The sequence below is a fragment of the Typha angustifolia genome, chromosome 7 (genome assembly GCF_048772165.1).
Source record: "Typha angustifolia cultivar Huaian chromosome 7, ASM4877216v1, whole genome shotgun sequence".
NCBI lineage: Eukaryota > Viridiplantae > Streptophyta > Magnoliopsida > Poales > Typhaceae > Typha > Typha angustifolia.
In genome coordinates, this window is record NC_133245.1 from 17,689,248 (window position 1) to 17,716,797 (window position 27,550).

Genomic DNA, 27,550 nt, shown 5'->3' on the forward strand with positions numbered 1-27,550 from the left:
CATTTTATATTTATTATTACGAGTGATGATGTAGTCAGTAAGAATGACAATGTAATTTAAAATAAAATGAAAGTTTAATAAGTCCTATGAAATGATACCGGTCATGTAGGCGTACTCTATTATGAACCAGTTAATTAAAGGCCCTGAAAGGAGTTGCAAACTAATTTCACTTCGTAATCACATTAGTAAACATAAATTAGAATTCATGTTATTTGCAACCAAGATTTATTTATTATAATTATATATTATATATGTAGGTATGCTTATATAAATGCGTCGTTTTTACACGTAAGATTGGTACACTGCAAAGCTAAGTTAGCACTTGTTTGGAAATAACGTGTTTTGGTCCACTTTTGCTAATCCAAAAATAAAATGGAATTATCTTGCAAATCATTCTAAAGGTACCGAACCATTTTCCAGAAAGGAGAGCAATAATAAAAGGAAAAAAGAAAAGTCGCAACTCGGAGAGAGAGAAGAGACCTTTCTGCCATCTCTAGAGATCTAGTATCGACCTTCCTCTTCTCCTCCTCCATTTCTCAGCTCGCGAACCCTAGCTCGAGCACGCAAACGGTAGGTCTCTACATCTCGGCGGGCGAAGGCTGTCTGAGAAGCTGAGGAAGAGATGCCTGTGGCGGCATCGGCGATATATTTCTTGAATCTCCGCGGCGATGTCCTCATCAATCGCCTCTACCGCGACGATGTCGGGTATGCCCGCTTCTTGATTTCTTTCTTGCCCGAATCTGGTAACGATCGGAGTTGGCGCATTATTTCCCTCTTATTGGGTTTAATTCGAGATGCAAGACGGTAGATTCAAGATCTAGGAGATGGTATTATGCTTAAAGGAGTTGTTAGCGCCTTCGGTTAGTGGACTCTTGGTGATCTCTTGATAAGAGTAGGAAATAATGCTCCTCCCTGGTAGGGTTTGCGGTCTTGCTCTTGTGGCTGTAGGTAAAGCGAGCCACAAATCTAGCGCTTTAATTTATATGCAGTTCGAATATGTAATTGAAAACAAATTTAGAGATATCGATATATTAAACTCGTGATGGAAACCATTGGCATACTGGTGATTAATCTTTTGAGCAGCTAAGGCAGTTGCTAGATATATTAGTCATAATCCCGATTTATGAATTCTTGTTGAAGCTCAATTGTTAAGGTTGTGGTTCTTTAAAATGAAATCTTCCATACATTGGTTTCTCTAAATATGCACTGATTTGAATTTACTATATGTGCTACAATTTTTCCTCCTAAAATTTGATTTTGTGCACTATGATTTTGCAGTGGAAATATGGTGGATGCTTTTAGAATGCATATAATGCAGACAAAAGAACTTGGTACATGTCCTGTTCGGCAGATTGGTGGTTGCTCTTTTCTTTACATGAGAATTAGCAATGTGTATATTGTGATCGTTGTTAGTAGCAATGCTAATGTAGCCTGCGCTTTCAAGTTTGTTGTGGAGGTATGAAGCTCTTGTTATAAATACTGTTTTCCTTCTTTGATATATGCTTTTAATAGTTCCCAGAATTCAAAACTGAAACTTATTCTGATAGCTAGTGTATGGAAAAACCTAAAAACCATAACACCTCAGTAGTACACAATTCAGATTATTTGTCGCCTCAGCCATGCACTTTCCATTTTTTTTCCCTTCATAATATGTTGTCAATCATGTTCAATGCTGTGGTTCCTGAGCTTCTTTTCCAAGAGCAGAGGCAACATAAACAATGATCTAAACTCATCTGATCTTATCAATTTAACAATATAGGTGGAAGATGGCAAAATTATACATTGTAAATTTGGAAGTTATGGAGGAGTTAAGTTGGCTGAAGTGGAAAGTTTTGGTTGCAAGGTTTTCCCAAATGTATGTTAATCCGTAGGATTAATTATAAAAGTGGTGCTAGGTTTTTGCGGTGTCTATATCTTGTATTTTCTATCATAGATTGGGACTGAGCCTAGCTAAAAGAGCGTTTGACTGATGTTACTAAGATATGAATTGTTGAGCTAGGAAGAATGAATAAGAAGTTGTCACAAGTTAAGGATGGGTTTATTATTGGTAGTGAATTGTCAATAATCTTGTTTTTTCTATCATAGATTGGGACTGAGCCTAATTCTGGCTAAAGAAGCATTTGACTGATGTTACTAAGATATGAATTGTTGAGCTAGGAAGAATGAATAAGAAGTTGTCACAAGTTAAGGATGGGTTTATTATTGGTAGTGAATTGTCAATAATCTGTGGCCATTTGAAACTACTTTTCAGTTTTCAGATGTTACATAGAGATGTTAAAGTACTGGTTCTGGTTACTTCTGTAGAGATGTTAAAGTACTGGTTCTGGTTACTTCTGTCCTTAGAGGGAATAATTAAATAGTTTCATGCTATAACAATTAACAAAGACATGGCATCACATTTTGGTCTTACATACCATTGTGTTTTTCACTAATCATCTGATATTATTGGCGACTGTAACTTGATTTTCAAGTGTCTATGTTTTCTTACTGAGGAGCTATGTAGATTATCTTCATTACCAATTTGTTTGACAAAGAAACTTTCTAAAAAGTATTGATCTAAAGTTGCCTGACACTTATACAATGCAACATTTTGATGATTGTAATCTAAAGTTGCACTGAATGTCCTCTTTAATTTTCAGTACTGATGCTTCTTTTATATGAACAGGCTGTTGCTCTATTCAAGTCATACTTTGGTGGGGCTTTTGATGAAGATGCCATCAGAAATAACTTTGTTCTCATTTATGAACTTCTTGATGGTATGCACTCCTAGTCATGTATAATGTTCTTTTTTGTGCTAGTGACGTTTATCTTTTTCTGAAAAGGAATCTTTTGGAATTGAGTGTTTTCTTTTTCATGCTGTCTTTTCCTGTTTTTGATTTATCGTTGCACTATGTTTATAGATTATTAGCATGTCACCATGATGGACATTTTGAAATTTTTACAGTGATTGTTCTGAGCAAGCTTGTCTTTTGATGTTGCTTATCATAGTTTTCTGTCCCCCTTCTTGAAACTTTACATACGTGATGTCCTCTTGATATGCAGAGATTATGGATTTTGGTTACCCCCAGAATCTTTCACCTGAAATCTTAAAGCTCTACATCACCCAGGAAGGGGTTCGATCACCATTCTCCTCGAAGGTCAGATGGTTCAGAGTGTTTATGATGTAATATAGACAAGAGATGATTTGGAGCTGTATAGTTCATATTGTCACCTAAAACTTATAATTTCACCTTAATAACTAAGGTTTACTTTGCCTCTTCTTTATGCAATTATAGCCCTCAGACAGGCCTGTCCCCAATGCTACTCTACAAGTTACAGGTGCTGTTGGTTGGAGGCGAGAGGGTCTTGTGTATAAGAAAAATGAGGTGACTTTAAATGTGGCCACTTTTTCTTTGGTTACTTGAGATGAATGTGGATAACTCAGGGTAGTGCTACCTCAGGTTTTCTTGGACATTGTTGAAAGTGTAAATCTTCTTATGTCCTCTAAAGGTATATTCTTGGTCTGCTTGGTGTTCAGTTATTCTTAGTTCCTAATGTATGGGCACTTAAGACTTGCTTCTTTGGTTCTTCTGATAATCTGACCAGTCTTCTGTAATTATATTGGCTTTTAAGCAGGGAGTGTTCTGCGATGCGATGTGACAGGAAAGATTCTAATGAAGTGCTTCCTATCTGGAATGCCTGATTTGAAGCTCGGATTGAATGATAAAATTGGTCTTGAAAAGGAATCTCAATTGAAATCCAGGCCTACGAAAAGGTATTTGTTACCTAGTTAAAGGAGAAGAACGTGTTCCATTCCTAAAGTAAACATCATGCAAATTTGAGTTTTGGCAAACACACAATCGCAGTTCCCTAAATGGCCAAATTGTCAGAAGCATTGTTATATTGTTCAATCTTTAATGAAGTTTGAGTTTTACTTTTACCTTTTCAGGTCTTCTTTCTTAACTATTTCCTCATCTCTATTTCCCTAATGTAGAGGGCATCTCATATAGACGTCTGAATTATTGAAGAATTATTTTTCAATCTTCTGCGAATTGACATAATAAAAATATTGTTTTCTTCTCAAATGTGTGCCCTCGGTTACATTTTGTGGGTATCATCTAATTGGGTTATCAGATAGCCATTCAACTTGTTGAATCTGAACCAGTTGCTGTCTAGATTGATAGTTGCTTTCATTCTATTTCCTTCTAATGTCAGGCACTGGAAGATGTTGTGTAATATGTAGTAGATTTACTTTGTAATGAATTTGACAGTTCTTTCTTCTTTTCAGTGGGAAAACCATAGAACTTGATGATGTGACCTTCCACCAATGTGTAAATCTTACAAGGTTCAACTCAGAAAAGACAGTCAGTTTTGTTCCTCCTGATGGTGAATTTGAACTGATGAAGTAATTACACTGCTTCTTTACAATTTGTTCCTATTCAGATTTTAATTGTTGGAGATTGCATACTACACAGTTCTTTTTCTGCAACCTGATAAAGTAAATTCCTATGTGTTCTAAATAACCAAATACAAAATGACTGAACAGGGAATTCTGGCCCTCTGCTATTAAAATTTGGAATGTGTTACTCTCTTTATTGTCCATTATTAATTCATATATTCAAATATTCTGAAATTGTATATTCTCCTGCATTTATTTTGCTCCAGCTGCACTGTTCATGTTAGTACAGTTACCTAGACCTTAGTATTGGTTACATCATGCCAGGATTAGAACTTTTATAGACCTCCCAAGTGCCACCATGAAAGATGACTTAGCTTTAATGAAAATGTAATTTTCTAGGTATCGTATCACAGAGGGTGTAAATCTTCCTTTTCGGGTGTTGCCAACAATCAAAGAATTGGGCAGAACACGCATGGAAGTTAACGTGAAGGTTTGTGAACAATTAATTTGAGGATACAAACATATATCTTTGCATGCATAAATTTCCTCACTCTTATTCTACAGGTGAAGAGTGTTTTTGGTGCTAAAATGTTTGCACTTGGTGTGGTAGTTAAAGTTCCGGTTCCTAAGCAAACAGCTAAGACAAGTTTTCAAGTAACTTCTGGTAGAGCAAAATATAATGCCTCTATTGACTCCTTGGTCTGGAAGTAAGTGTTTCTTTTTTGTATTTCTACCTGTATTAGTTCACTCTGTGTTGTCTACTCTATTCATGGTAATTGTGGCTGCCATACCTCTTGATTTGATCTTCTGGGACTAATGATGTTGGTGCTCATAGAATAGTTGGTGTAGCATAGCTATATTGTAGCCTATCCATTGCTCACTCTCAGGCAGTGTTATTGATACTCTTTCATCTGAAATGATAAAAGTTAATGTCACTTATATTTGATTATTTCTGTTAGTTGACTAATTATGCTCTTTGTCAATTAGCATTGTTGGAAGGTTCGTGAATTCAAAGCATAATAATGTTGACTATGCAGGATAAGAAAATTTCCTGGACAGACGGAAGCAACCATGAGTGCAGAGGTTGAGTTAATATCTACGATGGGTGAAAAGAAGTCCTGGACTCGACCACCAATCCAGATGGAATTTCAGGTAGAAATCCCTCTCTCTCTCTCTCTCTCTCTCTCTCTGCCCTCTCTCTCTCTCTATATATATATATATATGTATATATAATATAATATAATATCTCCCTCTTTAGTGGCATAGCATTTGCGAGGTAAGTCTACCAACTGAGAAAAAGTCCTTGGATGAACTTTTGTTAGAATTTTGAAGCCAAGTTATGGCATATTTTTCACAAGAATTACTTTCCATATTGTTGTTTGACAATTTACACCACACAATTAAGTTCTTTATTTGTCTTGAATCATATAATTTTCTGCCAATTTCTTTTCACTTACCAAGGCAAGGTTTGGCATTAACAACAACTAATGTGTACGTCGTGATTCACATAGGTTCCAATGTTCACGGCATCAGGTTTACGTGTCAGATTTTTAAAGGTATGCTGTGAAGACTGATCACTCACAGTTGCTGTACCTGATTTAGTGTTTTGCTTTAATGCTCTTGAAACTTTTTCCAGGTTTGGGAGAAGAGTGGATATAACACAGTTGAGTGGGTTCGCTATATCACAAAGGCTGGATCATATGAAATCAGATGTTAAGTGGGTTCGCTTTTGCACATTTCCAAGAATCAGGAGATCAGCTGCTTAAAAAGCTGAAAAATGAGATTCAAACCGTTATGCCACAGCCTGAAAAACATTTTAAAGTAGTGGATTGTTTCAGTTATCTTGTATTATTGTAGCAAACCAGTCTGCCTTTCATCATTTCTTCTTCTTATCCTTCTTCCATTCTTGTTGTGTGGTGGAAATTTTAACATGTAAATGCTACATGGGCTTCTGTTCGTAGTTATCTAGTGCTTATGTTGCTTTATTTTTTAGATTCACCGAATGTTCTTTCAATTCCAAGGGTGACTAATCATTTAGTTCTGGAAATGCAACATAATCTAGTTTAGCTATGCTTATTTTCTGAATTTGAAGATAAGAGTTTCTACTCATGATGTTTGGTGATAAAATTAATATGTTTGTATAGTTATTATACTTCATGTGATATAAAAAAATAGAGATATTTTAGTTAATGACAAATATATTTTGTAATGGATGGATGAGGATAGGTAAAAGAAAATATAAAAGGAAAAAAGAGTGAGCGATTAAAATAATAATTAATTACATACTTTTAAAAAATAATAAAATAGTAACCAATAAACATAAAAATATTTTATGATGTGTTTGATCGATACAATGTAAAAAAAAGTAAAATTTTTTAGAAATTCACAAAGTTACAGTATTTGGATTTAAAAAATTAGTGAAAAGTAAGTTTTTCACTTTCATAAAATTACTCAATTTCCCTTATTTTATTTTCTATTCTAAAAAGAGAGTTATACTTTTTAACTTGCTATCATCAATAGCAATGCTTACTTATTTTTACTAAATATATTTTTTATCAAACACTATTAATTATGATTACTTACTAAAATAACTTTATTATAAATTTTCACTATTTTTTTAATATATAGAAATATTAGGAGCCTTTAAACCTTTAACTTAATAGTTTGTATTAGTTATATATATTATATAATATAATATTATTATTTTGAGTTTTATCAATCTGAGAGCTAAGACTGATTGAGCCAGCTTAGGATCAAGCTCGGCTTGAAATTAAGTTTGAATTGCTCCATTTCAAGTTGAGCTTCATGGAGCCTCAACATATTAGTATATCTTCCACCAGATAAGGATTGTTCTGTTACTTGGTTTTAGTTTGTTGTCAACAAATTATTGTTACAACTGGTCAACAATTTTTGTTGACTATATTTAACAACTTCATCTATAAATATTATTCAAACTCCACCCAAATAGGTGTGGTGGTTTCTCAAACATTCTCACAAGCAGCCCAGCTTGAGCCAGTTTTGAAAAAAATTATGCCAATATAGTTTTGACACACATTATTCCACTATCTTTACTCATCTTCCTTATTTTATTTCAACACGACACTAGATATTCGGAGCTCTGCTTCCTTCTTTGCGTGCTTATGATCAAATTTAACGCCAAAAGTTCTGGAGAAAAGATTTGATCCCGGTTATGGGACTGCGGTAGAGTACCACCAGTAAACAGACCGTTGGGAAGAAGGTGAGCTCACAAACAAACGGAATTATGTCATGCTTCTCTACCCTCTTTCCTCCGTAGATTTGAAGATAGATGTTACATGAGAAGGCCACAAGTAGAGCCACCAGTGTAATGAGGAATGACACGTTAGCTAAGACGTACTTAGTAGGAAGAGAGCGTCGGAAGTCATGCTCCTTGTAGGATGAGCCTAAGAAGGATAAGAATAGCACAAGAGAAGCAGCGGCACTGGATAACCCAATCACGTATGCATGAGAGAACACTTTGAATGCAGTCCTGTGGAGGAAGATTGGATCTTGGTTTGCATCCTTATCACCTGGAATGGAAAAACTGGAGGCAAATACTACAGCTGCTACGAGACCGGAGCATGTCTTCCCCAAATCAGTTAGCTGCCCTTTGCCACTTTTTACCATATTCTTATGATTTTCAGTGAAGAGCTCTTCTGCAGTCTTCTCACTTTTGTTTCGGCAATGCAAGAGATCGTTTGGTACCATCTCTTTTACTCTCTGCACTTGATACAAACATATGTAAGTTAGTTTTCTCTACAATTTTTAATAGTTTTCAATCTTACTCAGAATCAGAGAAAAACGAAATCTGTCTATGTGGTTTCATTTTTCTAGGATAGAGATCCCTATATATGCATGGTCTGTAACTTCATAATAGAACTACGTACTTCATGTATTTAGTGTAGCATACGTAAAGTAAATCCTTTTGTTTTGCAACCTTTTACAGTTATCCACTAAACCATATGGAGTAATATTTACAATAAAGTGAACATGTAGCAGTTCAAAAATTTAGCACATACATGGATCTCTATTATTGAAATTGCAATGAGAAAAGAAAATTGCACTGATCTATAAAATTGCAATGAGAAAAGAAAAGTTCACTCGGGAGCACTTTTAATTCCTAATGTAAAGAGGAAAGAAGTTGGTCTTACTGGATGTCATTAAATAATAATAATAACAACAACAACAAACAACAATAAAGTACTAGATTAAGGTATGATATAGAAGATTAACTTATGCCATGCACACGATCGATTACATACTACATATGTATTTTGTAAGTCCATCTTCCTTTTGTTTAGTCTAACCTAAGATAAAGACTTTTCTCACCAATTCTTGAAAGGAAAAAATGGTTGCAACAGGCATAAAAAAGTATGCCCTCAGACCATACATGTATAGAGCAAGTAATAAAGGAAAGTTCACCTCAAGCCATTGGAGTTCATATTGCATCTGCAAGGCAAAGCCTTCATCTTCCTCAGTTTTCTCTGCAGCAAAATGCAAGATGGTATTTCCAGTCGCCGGGTGGACGTAGGACAGCAACCCAGAAGGTATAGTTGGATTATTCCTAGAGAACTTTGATAGTATAAGCTTGGTTATATTTTTGTGGCCGTTTTTTATTGCCACTTGAAGCACATTCATTTCCTCTGTATCTAAATTGGATGTAGATTCCGGAAATTGATCTAAGATTTTCTCCACGAATTCATCAAATCCCATTTTAGCACCAATAATTAGAGGTGACTCAATCCATCGAACATGATTTTTAGTCGCATCATTTTTTTGGCAGCAGCACTTCACTAATTTTTTCAAAAGGATCTCCTCTTCTGATTTTGTACTGTTCAAAGGGTAAAATATTTTTTTTATAAAAGGTTTCCCTCCTTTGTTATAAATTCCCAATAACCATGCTGGTTAGCCAGTAAAGGAATTAGTTTCGTGGTTTGCCTCTGCTTCTGTTTCTGCTCGTGGAGTTTCTGAATGCTAGGGAATACTGTAGGATAACAAATAAGAATTGTAAATTAACTACTGTAGTATATTAGATTATAAATTAACTTCCCTGGAAATATAGAAAAATAAGATCATAATATAATAAAACACGTTCCCATATTCAAGTTTATAAATATTTTCTAAAACACCTTTCTGAACAAGTATTAATTTCTACATGTTAGCATATTTAAAACTCACATTGCTTCAATACATTGAAAACAAACTGCCGAATCCATGTGACTGTAGAAACATCAAATTCAGAAAATCAGTTAGTCAGATGTAGCCCAAAAATCATGCAATCTTAATAAGGGATAATTACGTAGTGTACCGGGAAATCGGTAAATCAACTCCAAGAGGTAGAAAAGGGTAGAATAATGTTCTGAATATTTTCGATCAAGTGTCATCAAAGACTGTTTCTCTTCATCCTGCAAGTAATTGCAGCACTAGCATTTATTACAGTAAAAGCCAAAATAATTATCTCACTATCGTTGAAACAAAGTACATTTAACTCGATCTTTATTATTAGATAGATCACATGGTTAATATTGTAAAAAAAAAGAGAAAAATATATATAGGGAAAAAGACTCCACATTCGATCCATTTAATTTAATATTACCTAATGCATGACTTCTCATATAAAAAGATTAAATAATGAATTACCGTTGATATCCCTGACTCCTTTACTTCGCTGTTAGTTTTATCAACAGGTTTCTCCTTTTCCAACGGAATACCTAAAATAACGAAATAAGTTAGAAAAGAGTGCCGAAGAGCACGAGCAGTGGTGCATGTGTGTATGCACACACACACTTGCAAGCACACGTACCCGAGTTGAATAATTGTGCTTTGTATATGCTTCTTGCCTCAATATAATGTACATAGAACTTACCCATAATAGAGTTGATTTGTATGGTATGTCTATAGAAATATACCTACTTCGAATCTTTTTTACTTGTTGATAAATCTTTAAGAACTTCTAATCTTAAATACAAATTAAACAAGATATATGTATTTTTAATTAACATATATTTCTTACCGAAAGCCTTTATATACGTGGCAATGCATGCAGTAAGAGATGAAGTGATGGATAGTAATAAGAAAACAGGGTCATGGCGCATATATAATAGTTTAATATTAAATTAGACGACATACTAGGAAGTGTGCAATGATAGAAATAGTTTCAGGCATATATTTCTAATAGTTTGGAGATCTAGTGTAGTATTTGAAATCCTCTGCACTACCCATTAAGCTAAATTTCTGTCACGATTAATTAGTTTGCAATGATCTCTAGCTAAAACCCCGCTGATCCTTTATGATATATTAAAATTTGGCTGACCGACTGTTCTAACTAATATGAAAATAAGTAACCAGTAAGTACTCCAAGACATGCAACTGGGATCTGCTAGCTACTCGATCTCTATGATAGCTCAATACGTGCAGATCGAGGACTAATTCAATAAAAAGATTGAAAGAAGAAGAAGAAGAAGAAGAAAGGAAATTAAGTGTGCTAACAGTAATAGATGATGGAATCCAGGAACCCAAGTTGCAGTTTGCTTTTGAAGGCCTCAGGAATGGTCAGCAGGAGGTGCAATGGCGTGGCGCCAAATGAATTGCGACTAGTAATCAGTTCTGGATATTGATTGGCTATCTCCATTGCAAGATCTGCATCAAATATGCACACATCACCTAGTTACGTAAGACAGTGAATCTTTTATTAGCTACATGCCTGTTAATTTCTTAAGAATTAATCGGATCACTACATTCCTGAAGATAGACTTAACATGTACATGTAACTAACAACCAAAACCTATATATATATATATATTCGATTTTATTTTATATATGTATGTATATAGTTAAGTTGATTAACTAACAATACCAGGTGCATTTCCCATGACTGCATAATGCAGCATGTTGGACCCATCCTCCCACCTCCTTTCATATATGTCGCTTCCGAGCTCCACCAGCTTCCGAAAGACGTCTCGCTGCCCGTAGAGCGCCGCCTTGTGCAGCGGTATCTCATTTTTCCAGTTTCTCGACCACATGAGGAGCTGGCATTTCATCGCAATCGCCTCCACCACCCTCACGTCTCCATTTGCCGCAGCCACGTGCAGCGCCGTATCACCGTAGATGTTCGAAGCCCACAGATTCTCTTCTGGCATCACATCCAGCAGTCTCAGTGCGAGATCGCTCTTCTCATAGGCGACCACGACGCTAAGCAGCGGGTCATCTGATAAATTCACCGCATCTGATAAATTCATCTCATCATCATCTAGTATGAACTTTTCCTTTACGAGCTTCTCGAGATAGGTCCAATTATCGTTGCTTATAGCGTCATCAATCTCTTTGTACTTTTCCTTGAATTTCCCCTTGTGAATCTCCGGGAAGATGGACGGCCGTGGTTTGTCGGGGTCATATAAGCCCAGCATAGGATCATTGCCTGCTGCGGAGCCACAACTTTCGATAGAGCGGACCATACATAAATTATAGACACATACATGCAAATTGTTCGCAAAACAAATAAAAAATGCAGAACTTTAAAAAACTAATTATCAATAATGATTCCATAATTGTTTGCGAGACTTCTCATAAAAATTTTAAATTCAGATTTCTACATCTTGTGAAGTTATGTCAAAATAAACAAACATACACACCTCAATACAAGCAATAAGTTTTTATAAACAATTTATAGAAATTAAGAATTAAAGCATAAAGGTATTAAACATTATATAATAAAGATGAGGATGAATTAATATGTGTCATAAATTATTTTCACAAAAGAAATGAGACTAATCATTTTATTTGTCATAAAAAATATAAATTAGTTTTCTGAATTTTTTTAAAGAAAACTAATCACAAAAAAGGTGTAAGAAACCTATTCAAAATATTCTATAAATACTTTCATTTTGTAAAGTTGTCACAATTCCTTTTTTTTCCCTTCTAAACTCTTAAATATTGTTAACCATAAGTGCGATAAGTGAGGCACATAGAGTTGACGAAAGATTAAGAGAAAGTATCGTAGCAAAATTATATAAATTAAGGGCCAACCATGGCCGACCTTACCATATAAGTCGGGCAACCAACCATCTAGAGACAATTCGTCGGTATTATCATCGTCAAACGATACGTACATATAATTGGGAACCATTGCCATGTCTTGATTGATTTTTATGATCCAACTGATGTTAGCTTAATGTAAGGTTTAATTTATAGGCTAGCTTGAGGAATTAAAGGTGACGACAAATTTGGCTGATTTAATTATTTTTCCTTCTGCGTTTGCGTGTGATTAGAGGAACAAAGTGTACATGCATTGGATGCTCTCGACCTATTGGGTTTAGGAATAAATTAATAAAAGTTCATAAGGCAAATTAAAGCTAGGGCGTACGTGCATATATTCTGGTGATTGATGATCAACAGACATACAGGTTGGTTAACTCGGAAAAGCATCCTCTCCTCTTTGGCCCATTAGTTTAATACAGAGTAGGAGAGAATGTGATCATATTCTGGGACAGCCAGCTGCACAAAAATGTGAACCTGAAATGGTCCAAAAGCCAAAGCAACTCCCAAAGATCATCAAGGACAACTCCAATAAGAGTTTACCTCCAATTTGAGCAAAGATTAGTTTTTCGTCCCAATTAAGCAGGAGGTATACACTTCTTTCTCTAGAACGTCTTAAAGTAACCTCAGCTCCTATATGCTTTATATACTCCTTAAGTACAACTTGTATAGTCCTGACAACTTACGTGAAGGATGACTAAGCTTTAGTGAAAACGTAATTAGTTTTCTAATTATCGTATCACGGAGTGTGTAAACCTTCCACTTCGAGGTGTTAATTGACAACAATCAAGGAATTGCGAATAACACGCATGGAATTTAATGCCAAGGCCAGTTTGCTAACAAGCTGTATATTTGAGGATACAAATTAACAAGTATCTTTGCATGGCATAATTTTCCTTGCTCCTATTCAACAGGTGAAGAGTGTTTATGGTGCTAAAATGTTTGCCCGGTGTGGTAGTTAAAATTCGGGTTCCTAAAAATTTACTTTACCCTTTTTTTTAAGTCTCCTGCAACTATGCTTTATCTATAACGTTATCTTTATTATTTGTTTGATTATACTCTGATTTATTGTTATTCAATCTCTATTCAGTTTATGAAGGTTTTTATTCTAGGATTGTCATCATATCTGTTAAAAATTGGCTCAAATTCAGTTTTCAGTAAAAATTCAATATGTATCAGCATTTCTGTGCCGCGCGTTCGAACGCGCCCTGAGGGCGTTCGAACGTGGGCTCAGACAGAGAGCAGTCTGTGAAGCAGGCGTTCGAACGGCCCCAGCCGCGTTCGAACGCGAGCCAACCCGAGAGCAGACTTTCTGCAGGCATTCGAACGGCCCCAGCCGCGTTCGAACGCGAGCCAACCCGAGAGCAGACTTTCTGCAGGCATTCGAACGGCCCCAGCCGCGTTTGAACGCGGACCAACCCGAGAGCAGCTGTTTCTGCAGGCGTTCGAACGGGCCCCTCCCGCGTTCGAACGCCCCTTGAGTTTTGCTGTATTAACATTGGGTGCGTTCGAACGCGCCCCGAGGGCGTTCGAACGCGACTCTGAAAATCCCCAAATCTGAACCTGACTATAAATACTAAAGTGGATTTTTTAGGATTGGTAGTTGGAAGAACATTAACGAGGGTTGAGCCACCATTGTATTGAGAGTGATTAGAGTTGTTAAACTCTTTGTTAGTGAGGGATTTGCATAGTAAAGAAGATTGCTCCGCCCGTGGACGTAGGCACATCGCCGAACCACGTAAATCTTGTCTCTCTCTCACTATTGTCTCTATTGTTGTCTTTCTTGGTGCTTACATATATTAGGGTGTTAATCCGTGATTAGAACTTACTTAGGGCTTTTCTAACACCATTAACATCCTTATTGGAGTTTTTCAAACTTTGCATTGTGTTCTCTTTCACTATTCCCATTTGAGATATTTGGGGGTGAAGGTCTTGCTTCCACTTCCTTCACCCATTTGGCAAATTTGCACAACAATATCTTCCCTCCTATTATTCTACAGAAATGTACCTATTTCAAATCTTCTTGCTTTTTGATAAATCTTTCGGAGAACTTGTAATCTTAAATATAAAGCACTATATATGCTATTTAAATTGACATGTTTTTCTTATTGAAAGCCTTTATATGTGTGCAATTCAAGTTTGTTTCATCATCGATCTTCTATGTTTCTTTTCTCCCCGAGTTTCATATTCTTAAAATCATGTTCAACCCTTTGTTCTTTCACATTAGGTGGCAATGCTGAAAAAATCTCTAGACACACGTATGTATCTAAACACTAGGCAATGATATCGCTCGTTCGCTTAAGTAAAAGTCCGAAGAAATATTAAGAACGAAAGAAGAGATGAACGCCAAGATTTTAACGTGGAAAAACCCAAAACGAAAAAAAACCACGGATCCAAACTCGGATTAAAACCAATCACTATAATAGTAGCAGTTACAAGACTGATTTACAAAACACCTCGTCGATCCGAACGACTTTATTTCTCTCAGTCTTGATCGCTAGAACCCACGATTCACTACTTCTTGTGATTGAAGTCCAATCTCAGTAGCCCTCGAGATTAATCTTTCGTCTAGATCGCCCTTAAGACGAAAGATTAAATTCTTGTAGATGAGTGGAAACTAGTTCGTTAAAGAGCCGTTGTAGCCTCAAGAAAAACTCCTTCAATTATCCTCTTCCACTCCCCTAGAGATAGGGTTTCATAATCCTTATATGTGATCTTCAAGATAGAGCCAAATCCGAGTCTTATCCGTACTCATAATCTTCAAGATAGAGCCAGAGATATTCTAGACTTGTGTAAACCTCATATACATGAAAAAATACACTTAGAGTATTTTGTACACAATTGCCAACAAATAAAAACCTAACAATCTCCCTCTTTGGCAATTTGTGACAAAACACCTAGGTTACAAGATATTACAAAGACTTCAAATTGAGCAATAAACAAGTCTAGAATATTTTGCACATCAAGCCCTGCAAATAAACATATACCAATCCAAGATCAAGTGAAAATAACTTGAAATGAATAAACAATCTAAACACAAGTTATTAATGGAGCATAAATTCAAAAGTACTTAAGCAGACAAAATTCACAGACAAGGTTCACAGTTACTTCAAGCAAAGTTCAAAAGTACTTAAGATTCTCATAAACTCCCCCTATGCCAATACTCCCCCTACACACCTAGACACCTAGACACTAACTTAGACACTAAGACACTCTCCCCCTTTTTGACACAAATGCCAAAGACTAGGAACTCGGAGGGAACTGACGATAAAGAATTGTCAACACGAAGTCGAGGTAGGTGACGAAGGCGGCCTTGGTTTTCTTAGTAACTGTAGCTTTTTTAGGCATTCTAGAGAAGGAAAAAAATTGCAATATTCAACATATGCCCAAAGCATACAAAAAAGAATAACAAGAAATTCAAAAATTCCAGAAACCATGAAGATCCTAAGTGAAATCCATCTTCCACTTAAAAATGCTAAGTTATCACGTTCAATCGCACAAAAAACATCAAGATATTAACTTTAACGTGATCAAAACTTGAAACCGCACGAAATCAATCAAGATCAATAGACTTTGGAGATGCACTTCTAGAAATTCAAAATATATTCAAGATATATAATATGACAATCAATTGAAATGAGTCACTATACAGATCTATCAAGTCATCAAAAGCATATTATAATCAATTCTAATGCATCACTCAAAATTAATTTAATCTTGATTGATCATAACGATACGTATATGCAAGATAAGCATAGATAACATGAACCAATTTTCTTAAATAAACTTTCCTATATATGCAATGATGCAGCACAGTAGTCAAACCGACTTAGTATAGAAATTTTGCACTTTTCGACTTATTCTTCATAACATCACAGGAATTTTTCCTGTATTTTTTTTTAACAAAACAGGTGCAATGATGGCTTTCACACATGAGTAGGTAGCCATTTTCTTGTAGTACAAATCAAATAAAGTGCAATAAGAGATTCACATCAATCTTTTTTTTTTGTGAATTTGCATGTAATGTACTGAGTCAAACTGGACTCGAAACAAGACGGCTTTCACACTAACTCATTGTAGCCCTTTTCATTGATATTTTATAAAAATATATTTGATAACTAAGCATGAGGTCAAACTGTGCAAATCAAAGTTAATAGTGAGCTATTTAAAAAAATATTCATGATATCATGCTCACACAAGAATACACATACGTTATGAGTGCATTAAAATTTTTATTATAATAGAAGTCGAGGGAGTGACAAAATCAAAATTGAAACAATATACTACAAGATGACAAAATTGACTATAATAACTCATAATCAAGAGAAAAATCATATTTTTATGTCAAGAGTATATTATTGAATCTAGGAGTGCATCAATTTTTTTTATAACAAAAACTCTCGACAAATCTAAAACTGAAACCAAAGTAAATTTCAGAGTAAAATAAAACCTAAAAAAATGAAACGAAATAATAAGAAACTCGCAAACTAAAACACAAATCAATCCAAAGCACAAATCCCTAAAGAAGTACGAAGATACTGAAATATCTGTAAATCTAAAGGTTTTGTAAACAAATCACCCAACTGTTTCTCTGTTTCAACATGTTCTAGTGCTATTGTTTTGTCTTGTTACATTTCAGATTATGTGAAGTTCTAACAACATAGCAATTATCAGATTTTCTAGATCCAAAACATATAAAATTACCATCATGATCTAGAATAGTACAATCATTTTTAGAGAATTTTACCTTATAACCTTAATAACAAAATTGAATGATGCTTAATAAATTTGCTTTCAAGCCATTAACATAAAGAACATTTTCGAGACTAAGAATCCCTGGAGTACTTACCTTTCCTTTACCTATTACCTTGGATGAATTACCATCTCCGAATGTCACAACTCCCCCTTCATATTCTTCGAGATTAGAAAATAATGATTTGTCGCCTGACATATGTCTTGAACAGCCACTATCTAAATACCACAAGTCAGAATTTAAAGCTTTCAAGGCAGTATGTACAACATAACATTTCAAGTCACTTTTCTTGACACATATGGCCTTTGTTTTCATCCCATAAATGAAAGCACTTTTAGGTTTTTGTAAAAATTTGCAATGGGGTCGAATATGCCCTACAATGCCACAATGATAGCATGTCGGAACAAGCCTTTTTCTACTCACCTTATGTCGAGGAGTGTGATTAGAGTTTACCTTTGCTACCGTCGAAGATTCACCAGTTTGTATATTCAAGTTCTGTTTAGAAAGGTTCATCCAGGATTGCTTTGTAAATGCGGTTGATGGCTTCAGGTATTCTTCCTTTTATATACCTGCAGAAACAAATACAGTTTTATTATTATTTGAATTACCAGTGTATCCAACACTATATCTGTCTTTTCTAGAGATCTGAGCTTTTAGAATTTCGTCAAGTTTGTTCTCCCCTTTCAGAAATGTAACTTCCTTATGCAATCGCTCTAATTCAATTTCATCAGCCTTCATTTTATTTTTTGCATTGTCAAGTTGTTCAGAAAGGTCTTTGACACGTTCAAGCTCCAATTTGTACATCTCTTCAAATTGAATTCTTTCTGGTTCGATTACCTTAAGTTGTTGAAATAGTCTAAGATTGCTTTTCTTGAATTTAAACGACTCTAGGTATAAGTCATTATATGCCTTTTGGATTTCAGATTTATTTTCCTCGGCAGGTAACATATCATGATCATCTGTATTATCAGTATCAACAATAGTGTCAGTATTAAATAGAGAAGAGGTAAAAGTTACAAAATTTTCTTCGTCATTTTCAGAATCAACATTAGATTCATCTGAGTCATCCCGAGTAACTTTCATAGCTTTGCCCTTCCTCTTAAGACGATTAGCGCATTCTTGTGCGATGTGTCAAAAACCAGAACATTCAAAACATTGAACTTTATTCTCAGTATTCTTATTTTTCTGTTTAAAATTATTGTTTGTACCACCTGTATTTGAACTCACAATATTCTTCTTTTTCACAAAGGCTTTGCTTTTCTCAAATTTTTCAGTATTCAACTTGTTTGGCTTCCAAAAGAATTTATTAAACTTTTTGACAAACATAGTCAACGTCTCAACATCTAAATCACCTTCATCATCAGACTCTTCTAAATTTTGTTCAACTGTGAATAAGGCCATCCCTTTGGACTTCCTTGCTTTTGAAAGACTAGACTCAAATGTTTGTAGATTTCCTACCAATTGTTCAACTTTCATAGAATCGATATCCTTACTTTCCTCAATGGTTGTAACTTTTGCCTGAAACCTTTCTGGAAGGGACCTAAGGATCTTACGGACAATTCTGTTTTCAGGAATTTTCTCTTCTAGGTTGAAGCTGGAGTTGACTATATCACTCAGCTTTGCATAGAACTCATCAAATGTCTTATTCTCCTCCATACGTACGATTTCAAATCTAATAGTCAACCTCTGAAGTTTCGAAAGTTTTATAGCCATTGTTCCTTCGTGAGTAGTTTCTAAGATCGTCCAGGCTTCTTTTGCTATTTCACAAGTAGAAATTCTTCTAAATTTTTTCGAGGAAACACAACTAAAAATAGCATTTATTGCTTTGCTGTTCCAGCCAACGTTTTCATAGTCAGATCTATCCCATGAGTCAATCGGTTTCTCAATAAATTTTTCATTCACCATATGCATTGGTGGAATCCAACCGTTTACAATGGCCATCCATACTCGCTCATCTATAGATTTCAAATAAGCTCTCATCCTAGCTTTCCAATATCCATAATTTGATCCATCTAGGATAGGGGGTCTAATAGATGAGGGTACATCTCTATGAAAATCATGCCGATCTGATCTCTCTCAAAGAGTGAGAGAACCCGCTCTGATACCAATTGAAAAAATCCCTAGACACACACATGTATCTAAACACTAGGCAATGATATCGCTCGTTCGCTTAAGTAAAAGTCCGAAGGAATATTAAGAACGAAAGAAGAGATGAACGCCAAGATTTTAACGTGGAAAAACCCAAAACGGGAAAAAACCACGGATCCAAACTCGGATCAAAACCAATCACTATAATAGTAGCAGTTACAAGACTAACTCACAAAACACCATGTCGATCCGAACGACTTTGTTTCTCTCAGTCTTGATCGCTAGAACCCACGATTGACTGCTTCTTGTGATTGAAGTCCAATCTCAGTAGCCCTCGAGATTGATCTTTCGTCTAGATCGCCCTTAAAACGAAAGATTAAATTCTTGTAGATGAGTGGAAACTAGTTCATTGAAGAGCCGTTGTAGCCTCAAGAAAAACTCCTTCAATTATCCTCTTCCACTCCCCTAGAGATAAGGTTTCATAATCCTTATATATGATCTTCAAGATAGAGCCAAATCCGAGTCTTATCCGTACTCATGATCTTCAAGATAGAGCCAAATCCGAGTCTTATCCGAACTCACGAAAGTCCAAAATTCTTATACTTTGTTGGTGCGTTTGAACGCGTTTGTGAACGCGGCTCTCTGTCTGTGTGAACGCAGATTTCGCGTTCGAACTCGTTTGTGAACGCAGCTCTCTGTCTGTGTGAACGTAGATTTTGCATTCGAACTCGTTTGTGAACGCACTGCGTCCGAACGCGTTTGTGAATGCGGTGTGAACTCAACAGCTTTTCTCCAATAACATTACAATTCTTCAAACCAGAGATATTTTAGACTTCTGTAAAGCTCATATACATGAAAAAATACACTTAAAATATTTTGTACACAATTGTCAACAAATAAAAACCTAACAAATGCAATGAAGACGAAGTGATGGATAGGAATAAGTAAATAGGGTCACGACGCATAGTAGTTTAATACTAAATTAGACTACGTACTAGGTAGTGTGATAGAAATAGTTTCAGGCATATATACGTAATAGTTTGGAGAGTATACGATACCTTCTCCAGTACCCGATGAAACTAAATTTCTGTCATAATTAGTTCGCAATGATCTCTATCTAAAACCCCGCTGATTCTTACGGTATATTAATTTGGCAGAGTAGTGTTCTAACTAATATGAAAACAAAGCACCAGTACTCCAAGACAACTCGGATCTGCTACTCGATCCCTATGACCGCTAGATACGTGCAGAGGACTAATTGTTATTCAATCTCTATTCAGCCTGTGAAGGTAGCTGACGAAACCGTAAGGATCTAGCTCCCAAGGGATTGGATAGCCGAGATTCAATTTCCACCAATAATTAGCAACAAAAAAACTAAAAATAAAACTGCAGAGGCAAATTAAAGGGACGTATGATAGTCCAGGCATAAATGAGTAGTTGGTTGCATGGGCTCTTCTTTCCATAAGTAGTGGATTGTTTCAGTTTTCTTGTATTATTGTAGCGAACCAGTCTGCCTTTCATCTCTTATCCTTCTTCCATTCTTGTTGTGTGGTGGAAATTCTAACATGTAAATGCTACATGGGCTTCTGTTCGTAGTTATCTAGTGCTTATGTTGCTTTATTTTTTAGATTCACCGAATGTTCTTTCAATTCCAAGGGTGACTAATCATTTAGTTCTGGAAATGCAACATAATCTAGTTTAGCTATGCTTATTTTCTGAATTTGAAGATAAGAGTTTCTACTCATGATGTTTGGTGATAAAATTAATATGTTTGTATAGTTATTATACTTCATGTGATATAAAAAAATAGAGATATTTTAGTTAATGACAAATATTTTTTGTAATGGATGGATGAGGATAGGTAAAAGAAAATAAAAAAGGAAAAAAGAGTGAGCGATTAAAATAATAATTAATTACATATTTTTTAAAAATAGTAAAATAGTAACCAGTAAACATAAAAATATTTTATGATGTGTTTGATCGATAAAATGTAAAAAAAAAGTAAATTTTTTTAGAAATTCACAAAGTTACAGCATTTGGATTAAAAAAATTAGTGAAAAGTAAATTTTTCACTTTCCTAAACTTACTCAACTTCCCGTATTTTATTTTCTATTCTAAAAAGAGAGTTATGCTTTTTACCTAGCTATCATTAATTGCAATGCTTACTTATTTTTACTAAATATATTTTTTATCAAACACTAATAATTATGATTACTTACTAAAAAAACTTTATTATAAATTTTCACTATTTTTTTAATCAACCACACCCTTAGATAATACCACTAAAATCTAACATTCCACATTGAAAATATTGTTAATACTATAGTTAAGATAAGCTTGAATACAACTTAACCCTCGAGTAAGAATTAATATATAGAAATATTAGGAGATAGTTCGTATTAATTATATATACTATATATTATATATTATTATCTTATTATTTTGAGTTTTATCAATATGAGAGCTGAGACTGATTGAGCCAGCTTAGGATCTAGCTCGGCTTGAAATTAATTTTTTCAAATTAAGCTTGAATCGGCTCCATTTCAAGTTGACCTTCATCGGGCCTCAACATATTAGTGTATCTTCCACGAGATAAGGATTGTTTTATTACTTGGTTTTAGTTTGTTGTTAACAACTTATTGTTACAACTGGTCAACAACTTTTGTTGACTATATTTAACAACTTCATCTATAAATATTATTCAAACTCCACCCAAATAGGTGTGGTGGTTTCTCAAACATTCTCACAAGCAGCCCAGCTTGAGCCAGTTTTGAAAAAAATTATGCCAATATAGTTTTGACACACATTATTCCACTATCTTTACTTATCTTCCTTATTTTATTGCAACGCGACACTAGATATTCAGAGCTATGCTTTCTTCTCTACGTGCTTCTGAGCAAATTTATTTTCCACAGCTTTCAACGCCAAACATTATGGAGAAAAGATCTGATCCCAGTTATGGGACTGCGGTAGAGTACCACCAGTAAACAGACCGTTGGGAAGAAGGTGAGCTCACAGACAAACGGAATTATGTCCCGCTTCTCTACCTTCTTTCCTCCGTAGATTTGAAGATAGATGTTACATGAGAAGGCCACAAGTAAAGCCACCAGTGTAATGAGGAATGACATGTTAGCTAAGAAGAACTTAGTAGGAAGAGAGCGTCGGAAGTCTTGCTCCCTGTAAGACAAGCTTAAGAAGGATAAGAATAGAACAAGAGAAGCAGCGGCACTAGATAATCCAATCACGTATGCATGAGAGAACACTTTGAATGCAGTCTTGTGGAGGAAGATTGGATCTTGGTTTGCATCCTTATCACCTGGAATGGAGAAACTGGAGGCAAATACTACAGCTGCTACAAGGCCAGAGCATGTCTTCCCCAAATCCGTTAGCTGCTCTTTGCCACTTTTTACCATACCCTCATGCTTTTCGGTGAAGAGCTCTTCGGCAGTCTGCTCACTTTTGTTTCGGCAATGCAGGAGATCATTTGGTACCGTATTTTTTATTTTCTGCACTTGATACAAACGTATATATGTTAGTTTCTCTATAATTTTTTTATAGTTTTAAATCTTACTCAGAGTCAGAGAAATACGAAGTTTGTCTCTGTGGTTTCATTTTTCTAAGATACAGTTCCCTATATATGCATGGTCTGTAACTTCATAATAGAACTACGTACTTCATGTATTTAGTATAGCATACGTAAAGTAAATCCTTTTGTTTTGCAACCTTTTACAGTTATACCATTCTATTTATGTGAAAAAAAAACAGTTTACAGTTATCCACTAAAACATATGGAGTAATATTTACAATAAAGTGAACACGTAGCAGTTCAAAAATTTAGCACTTAGATGGATCTCTATTATTGAAATTGCAATGAGGAAAGAAAATTGCACTAATCTATAAAATTGCAATGAGAAAAGAAAAGTTCACTCAGGAGCACTTTTAATTCCTAATGTAAAGAGGAAAGAAGTTGGTCTTACTGGATTTCATTACATAATAATAATAACAACAATAAAGTACTAGATTAAGGTAGGATATAGAAGATTAACTTATGGCATGCACATGATCGATTACATACTACATATTTATTTTGTAAGTCCATCTACCTTTTGTTTAGTAAAACCTAAGAAATAGACCTTTCTCACCAATTCTTGAAAGGAAAAAAAAGTCGCAACAGTTATAAAAAAGTATGCCCTGAGACCATACATGTATAGAGCAAGTAATAAAGGGATTGTAGATAGTTATGTGTAAGTTCACCTCAAACCATTGGAGTTCATATTGCATCTGTAAGGCAAAGCCGTCATCATCTTTCACAGTTTTCTCTGCAGCAAAATGCAAGATCGTATTTCCAGTCGCCGGGTGGACGTAGGACAGCAACCCAGAAGGTATAGTTGGATTATTCCCAGAGATCTTCGATAGTATAAGCTTTGTAATCTTTTTGTGGCCGTTTTTGATTGCCACTTGAAGCACATTCATTCCTTCTGTATCTAAATTAGATGTAGATTCTGGAAATAAGTCTAAGATTTTCTCCACGAATTCATCAAGTCCCATTTTAGCACCAATAATTAGAGGCGACTCAGTCCATCGAACGTGATTTTTAGTCGCATCCTTTTCGTGGCAGCAGCACTTCACTAATTCTTTCAAAAGGATCTCCTCTTCTGATTCATATCCGTTCAAAGGGTAAACAAATTTTCTTTTGAAAGGATTCCCTCCTTTGTTATAAAATTCCCAATAACCAGGCTTGTTAGCTAATAAAACAATCAGTTCCGTGGTTTGCCTCTGCTTTTGTTTCTTCTCTTGGAGTTTCTGAATGTGAGGGAATACTGTATGATAACAAATAAGAATTGTAAATTAACTACAGTAGTATACTAGATTATAATTGTGGATATAAAGTTTATATAGAAATTTACTTCTATGGAAATATAGAGAAATAAGATGCGTTTGCATTTTTCAAGTAGAGGATATATATATATATATATATATAAAAATAAATTTTAAAACATCTTTTTCAACAAGTATTAATTCCTACATGTTAGCATATTTAAAACTCACATTGTTTCAATACATTGAAAACAAATTGTCGAATCCATGTGACTGCAAAAACATCAAATCCAGAAAAACGGTAAGTTAGATTTAGCCCAAAAGTCATGCAATCTTAATAAGGGATAATTACGTATTGTACCAGGAAATCGATAAATCAATTCTAAGAGGTAGCAAAGGGTAGAATAATATTCTGGATATTTTCGACCAAGTGTCATCAAAGACTGCTTCTCTTCATCCTGCAAGTAATTGCAGCTCCAGCATTTATTATAGTAAAAGCCAAAATCATTATCTCACTATTGTTTAAACAAAGTACATGTAACTCGATCTTTATTATTAGATAGATCATATGGTTAATATTGTAAAAAAGAAAAGAGAAAAAATAATATATATATATATATATATATATATATATATATATATGTAGAGGAAAAGACTCTATATTTGATCCATTTAATCTAATATTACCTAAAGCATGAATTCTCATATAAAAAGATTAAATAATGCATTACCGTTGACTCCTTTCCACCACTCTTATTTATATGAACAAGTTTCTCTTCTTCCAACGGAATACCTGAAATAACGAAATAAGCTAGAGAAGAGCGTCAGAAAAAGCATGGGTGGTGGTGTATGCACACACACTTGCAAGCACACGTACCTGAGTTGAATAATTGTGCTTTGTACATGACTCTCGTCTCAATATAATATAGACGGAACGTACCCATAAGAGATGAAGAGATGGATAGTAATAAGAAAACAGGGTCATGGCGCATATATAGTAGTTTAACATTAAATTAGACTACATACTAGGAAGTGTGCAATGATAGAAATAGTTTCAGGCATATATTTCTAATAGTTTGGAGATCTAGTGTATTATTTGATATCCTCTGCACTACCCACTAAGCTAAAGTTCTGTCACGATTAATTAGTTTGCAATGATCTCTAGCTAAAACCTCACTGATCCTTTATGATATATTAAAATTTGGCTGATTGACTGTTCTAACTAATATGAAAATAAGTAACCAGTAAGTACTCCAAGACATGCATCTGGGATCTGCTAGCTACTCGATCCCTATGATAGCGAAATACGTGCAGATCGAGGACTAATTCAATGGAAAATTGAAAGGAAGAAGAAGAAGAAGAAGAAAGGAAAGTGTGCTAACAGTTATAGATGATGGAATCCAGGAAGCCAAGTTGCAGTTTGCTTCTGAAGGCCTCAGGAATGGTCAGCAGGAGATGCAATGGCGTGGCGGCAAATGTATTGCGACAAGTACTCAGTTCTGGATATTCATTGGCTATCTCCATTGCAAGATCTGCATCAAATATGCACACATCACGTAGTTACGTAAGACAGTGAATCTTATATTAGCTACATGCCTATTAATTGCTTAAGAATTAATCGGATCACTACATTCCTGAAGCAGGCTGGTAATAGACTTAATATGTACATGTAACTAACAACCAAAACATATATATATTCGATTTTATTATATATATGTATGTATATAGTTAAGTTGATTAACTAACTATACCAGATGCATTTCCCGTGATTGCATAATGCAGCATGTTGGAGCCATCATCCCACCTCCTTTCATATATTTCGTCATTTTCAATCTCCACCAGCTTCCAAAATGCGTCTCGCTGCCCGTAGAGCGCCGCCTTGTGCAGCGGAATCTCGTTTTTCCAGTTTCTCGACCTCATGAGCCGCCGACATTTCATCGCAATCGCCTCCACCACCCTCACGTCTCCATTTGCTGCAGCCACGTGCAGCGCCGTATCACCGTAGATGTTTTTAGCCTTCAGATTCTCTTCAGGCATCTCCTCCAGCAGCCTCAGTGCGAGATCGCTCTTCTTGTAGGCGATCAGGACGCTAAGCAGCGGGTCATCTGATAAATTCACCGCATTTGATAAATTCATCTCCACCCCATTTAGTATGAACTTTTCTATTACGAGCTTCTGGAGATAGTCGAAATCATGTTTACGTATAGCGTCATCAATCTCTTTGTACTTTTCCTTGAATTTCCCCTTGTACATCATTGGGAATTTTGGCGTCCGTGGTTTGCGGGGGTCATATGAGCCCAGTGTAGTAGGATCATCGTCTGTTGCAGAGCCACAATTTTCAATAGAGCGTAGTATACATGAATCATAGACATATACAAATTGTTCGCAAAACAAATAAAAAATACGAAACTTTAAAAAACTAATTATCAATAATGATCCCATAATTGTTCGCGACTTCTCATAAAAACTTCAAATTCAGATTGCTAAGTCTTGAGGAGTTATATCAAAATAAACAAAAATACACACCTCAATACAAGCAATAACTTTTATAAACAATTAATAAAAATTAAGAATTAAAGCATAACAGTATTAAACATTATATAATAAAGATGATGATGAATTAATATGTGTCATAAATACTTTTCACAAAAGAAATGAGACTAATCAGTTTATTTGTCATAAAAAATATAAATTAGTTTTCTGAATTTTTTTTAAAGGAAACTAATCACAAAAAAGGTGTAAGAAACCTATTCAAAATATTCTATAAATACTGTCATTTTGTAAAGTTGTCACAATTCTTAAGTGAGACACATAGAGTTGACGAAAGATTAAGAGAAAGTACGTAGCAAAATTATATAAATTAAGGGGCGAACTATGGCGGACCTTACCATAAAAGTGGACCCAGAAATCATCGTGAGACAATTCGTCCGAATTATCATCGTCAGACGATACGCCCGTATAATTGCGAACCATTGCCATGTCTGGATTGATTTTTATGATCAACTGATGTTAACTTAATGTAAGGTTTAATTTATAGGCTAGCTTGAGGAATTAAAGGTGACGACAAATTTGGCTGCTTTAATTATTTTTCCTTTTGCGTTTGCGTGTGATTAGAGGAACAAAGCGTACATGCATTGGATGCTCTCGACCTATTGGGTTTAGGATTAAATAAATAAAAGTTCATAAGTCAAATTAAAGCTAGGGCGTACGTGCATATATTCTCGTGATTGATGATCAACAGACATACAGGTTGGTTAACTCAGAAAGGTTGGTTAACTGAGAAAGCATCCTCTCCTCTTTGGCCCATTAGTTTGACACACAGTAGGGGAGAATGAGATCATATTCTGGGACAGCCAGCTGCACAAAAATGTGAACCTGAAATGGTCCAAAAGCCAAAGCAACTCCCAAAGATCATCAAGGACAACTCCAATAAAAGTTTACCTCCAATTTGAGCAAAGAAT

General features: G+C 35.1%; 4 protein-coding genes across 4 annotated transcripts in view; 1 reads left to right on the top strand and 3 right to left on the bottom strand.

Moving 5' to 3' along the window:
• The first annotated feature begins 450 nt into the window (after positions 1–450).
• On the top strand, positions 451–6,363 carry LOC140763796 (AP-2 complex subunit mu). The gene is made up of 13 exons (XM_073102147.1): positions 451–705; positions 1,279–1,456; positions 2,666–2,756; positions 3,043–3,137; positions 3,276–3,365; positions 3,441–3,489; positions 3,616–3,754; positions 4,268–4,384; positions 4,778–4,868; positions 4,943–5,085; positions 5,416–5,530; positions 5,890–5,934; positions 6,015–6,363. The coding sequence occupies exons 1-13, from the start codon at positions 623–625 to the stop codon at positions 6,093–6,095; spliced, it is 1,317 nt and encodes a 438-aa protein (XP_072958248.1). The 5' UTR covers positions 451–622; the 3' UTR covers positions 6,096–6,363.
• Positions 6,364–7,311: 948 nt separating this feature from the next.
• Positions 7,312–27,550, bottom strand: part of LOC140762630 (uncharacterized) — a 29,756-nt gene continuing 9,517 nt past the window's right edge. Inside the window, exons 2-7 of the mRNA XM_073100501.1 lie at positions 10,886–11,035; positions 10,037–10,107; positions 9,705–9,801; positions 9,575–9,616; positions 8,819–9,380; positions 7,312–8,116 (exon numbers count right to left, since the gene is read on the bottom strand). Coding sequence (XP_072956602.1) covers positions 9,253–9,380; positions 9,575–9,616; positions 9,705–9,801; positions 10,037–10,107; positions 10,886–11,035 — 488 coding nt within the window. The 3' untranslated portion in view covers positions 7,312–8,116; positions 8,819–9,252. The remainder of the gene's footprint in view (positions 8,117–8,818; positions 9,381–9,574; positions 9,617–9,704; positions 9,802–10,036; positions 10,108–10,885; positions 11,036–27,550) is intronic.
• On the bottom strand, positions 7,529–9,109 carry LOC140762628 (uncharacterized). The gene is made up of 2 exons (XM_073100500.1): positions 8,819–9,109; positions 7,529–8,116 (listed from the first exon to the last, which is right to left on the bottom strand). Exons 1-2 carry the CDS (start codon positions 9,107–9,109, stop codon positions 7,529–7,531), a joined length of 879 nt encoding a protein of 292 aa, XP_072956601.1.
• Positions 22,190–26,342, bottom strand: LOC140762030 (uncharacterized). Its single transcript, XM_073099630.1, has 7 exons — positions 25,841–26,342; positions 25,472–25,621; positions 24,821–24,882; positions 24,451–24,547; positions 24,321–24,362; positions 23,526–24,091; positions 22,190–22,777 (listed from the first exon to the last, which is right to left on the bottom strand). The coding sequence occupies exons 1-7, from the start codon at positions 26,340–26,342 to the stop codon at positions 22,190–22,192; spliced, it is 2,007 nt and encodes a 668-aa protein (XP_072955731.1).

Coding starts and splice junctions, on each gene's coding strand:
- LOC140762030 (XM_073099630.1), bottom strand. CDS start 26,342: ATGTACAAGGGGAAATTCAAGGAAAAGTACAAAGAGATTGATGACGCT. Junction 24,363..24,450: donor ATTGATTTATCGATTTCCTG/GTACAATACGTA, acceptor ATGTTTTTGCAG/TCACATGGATTCGACAATTT. Junction 24,092..24,320: donor TTTCAATGTATTGAAACAAT/GTGAGTTTTAAA, acceptor GTTATCATACAG/TATTCCCTCACATTCAGAAA.
- LOC140763796 (XM_073102147.1), top strand. CDS start 623: ATGCCTGTGGCGGCATCGGCGATATATTTCTTGAATCTCCGCGGCGAT. Junction 706..1,278: donor CTCTACCGCGACGATGTCGG/GTATGCCCGCTT, acceptor ATGATTTTGCAG/TGGAAATATGGTGGATGCTT. Junction 2,757..3,042: donor CATTTATGAACTTCTTGATG/GTATGCACTCCT, acceptor CTTGATATGCAG/AGATTATGGATTTTGGTTAC.
- LOC140762628 (XM_073100500.1), bottom strand. CDS start 9,109: ATGGGATTTGATGAATTCGTGGAGAAAATCTTAGATCAATTTCCGGAA. Junction 8,117..8,818: donor ATGAACTCCAATGGCTTGAG/GTGAACTTTCCT, acceptor TATCAAGTGCAG/AGAGTAAAAGAGATGGTACC.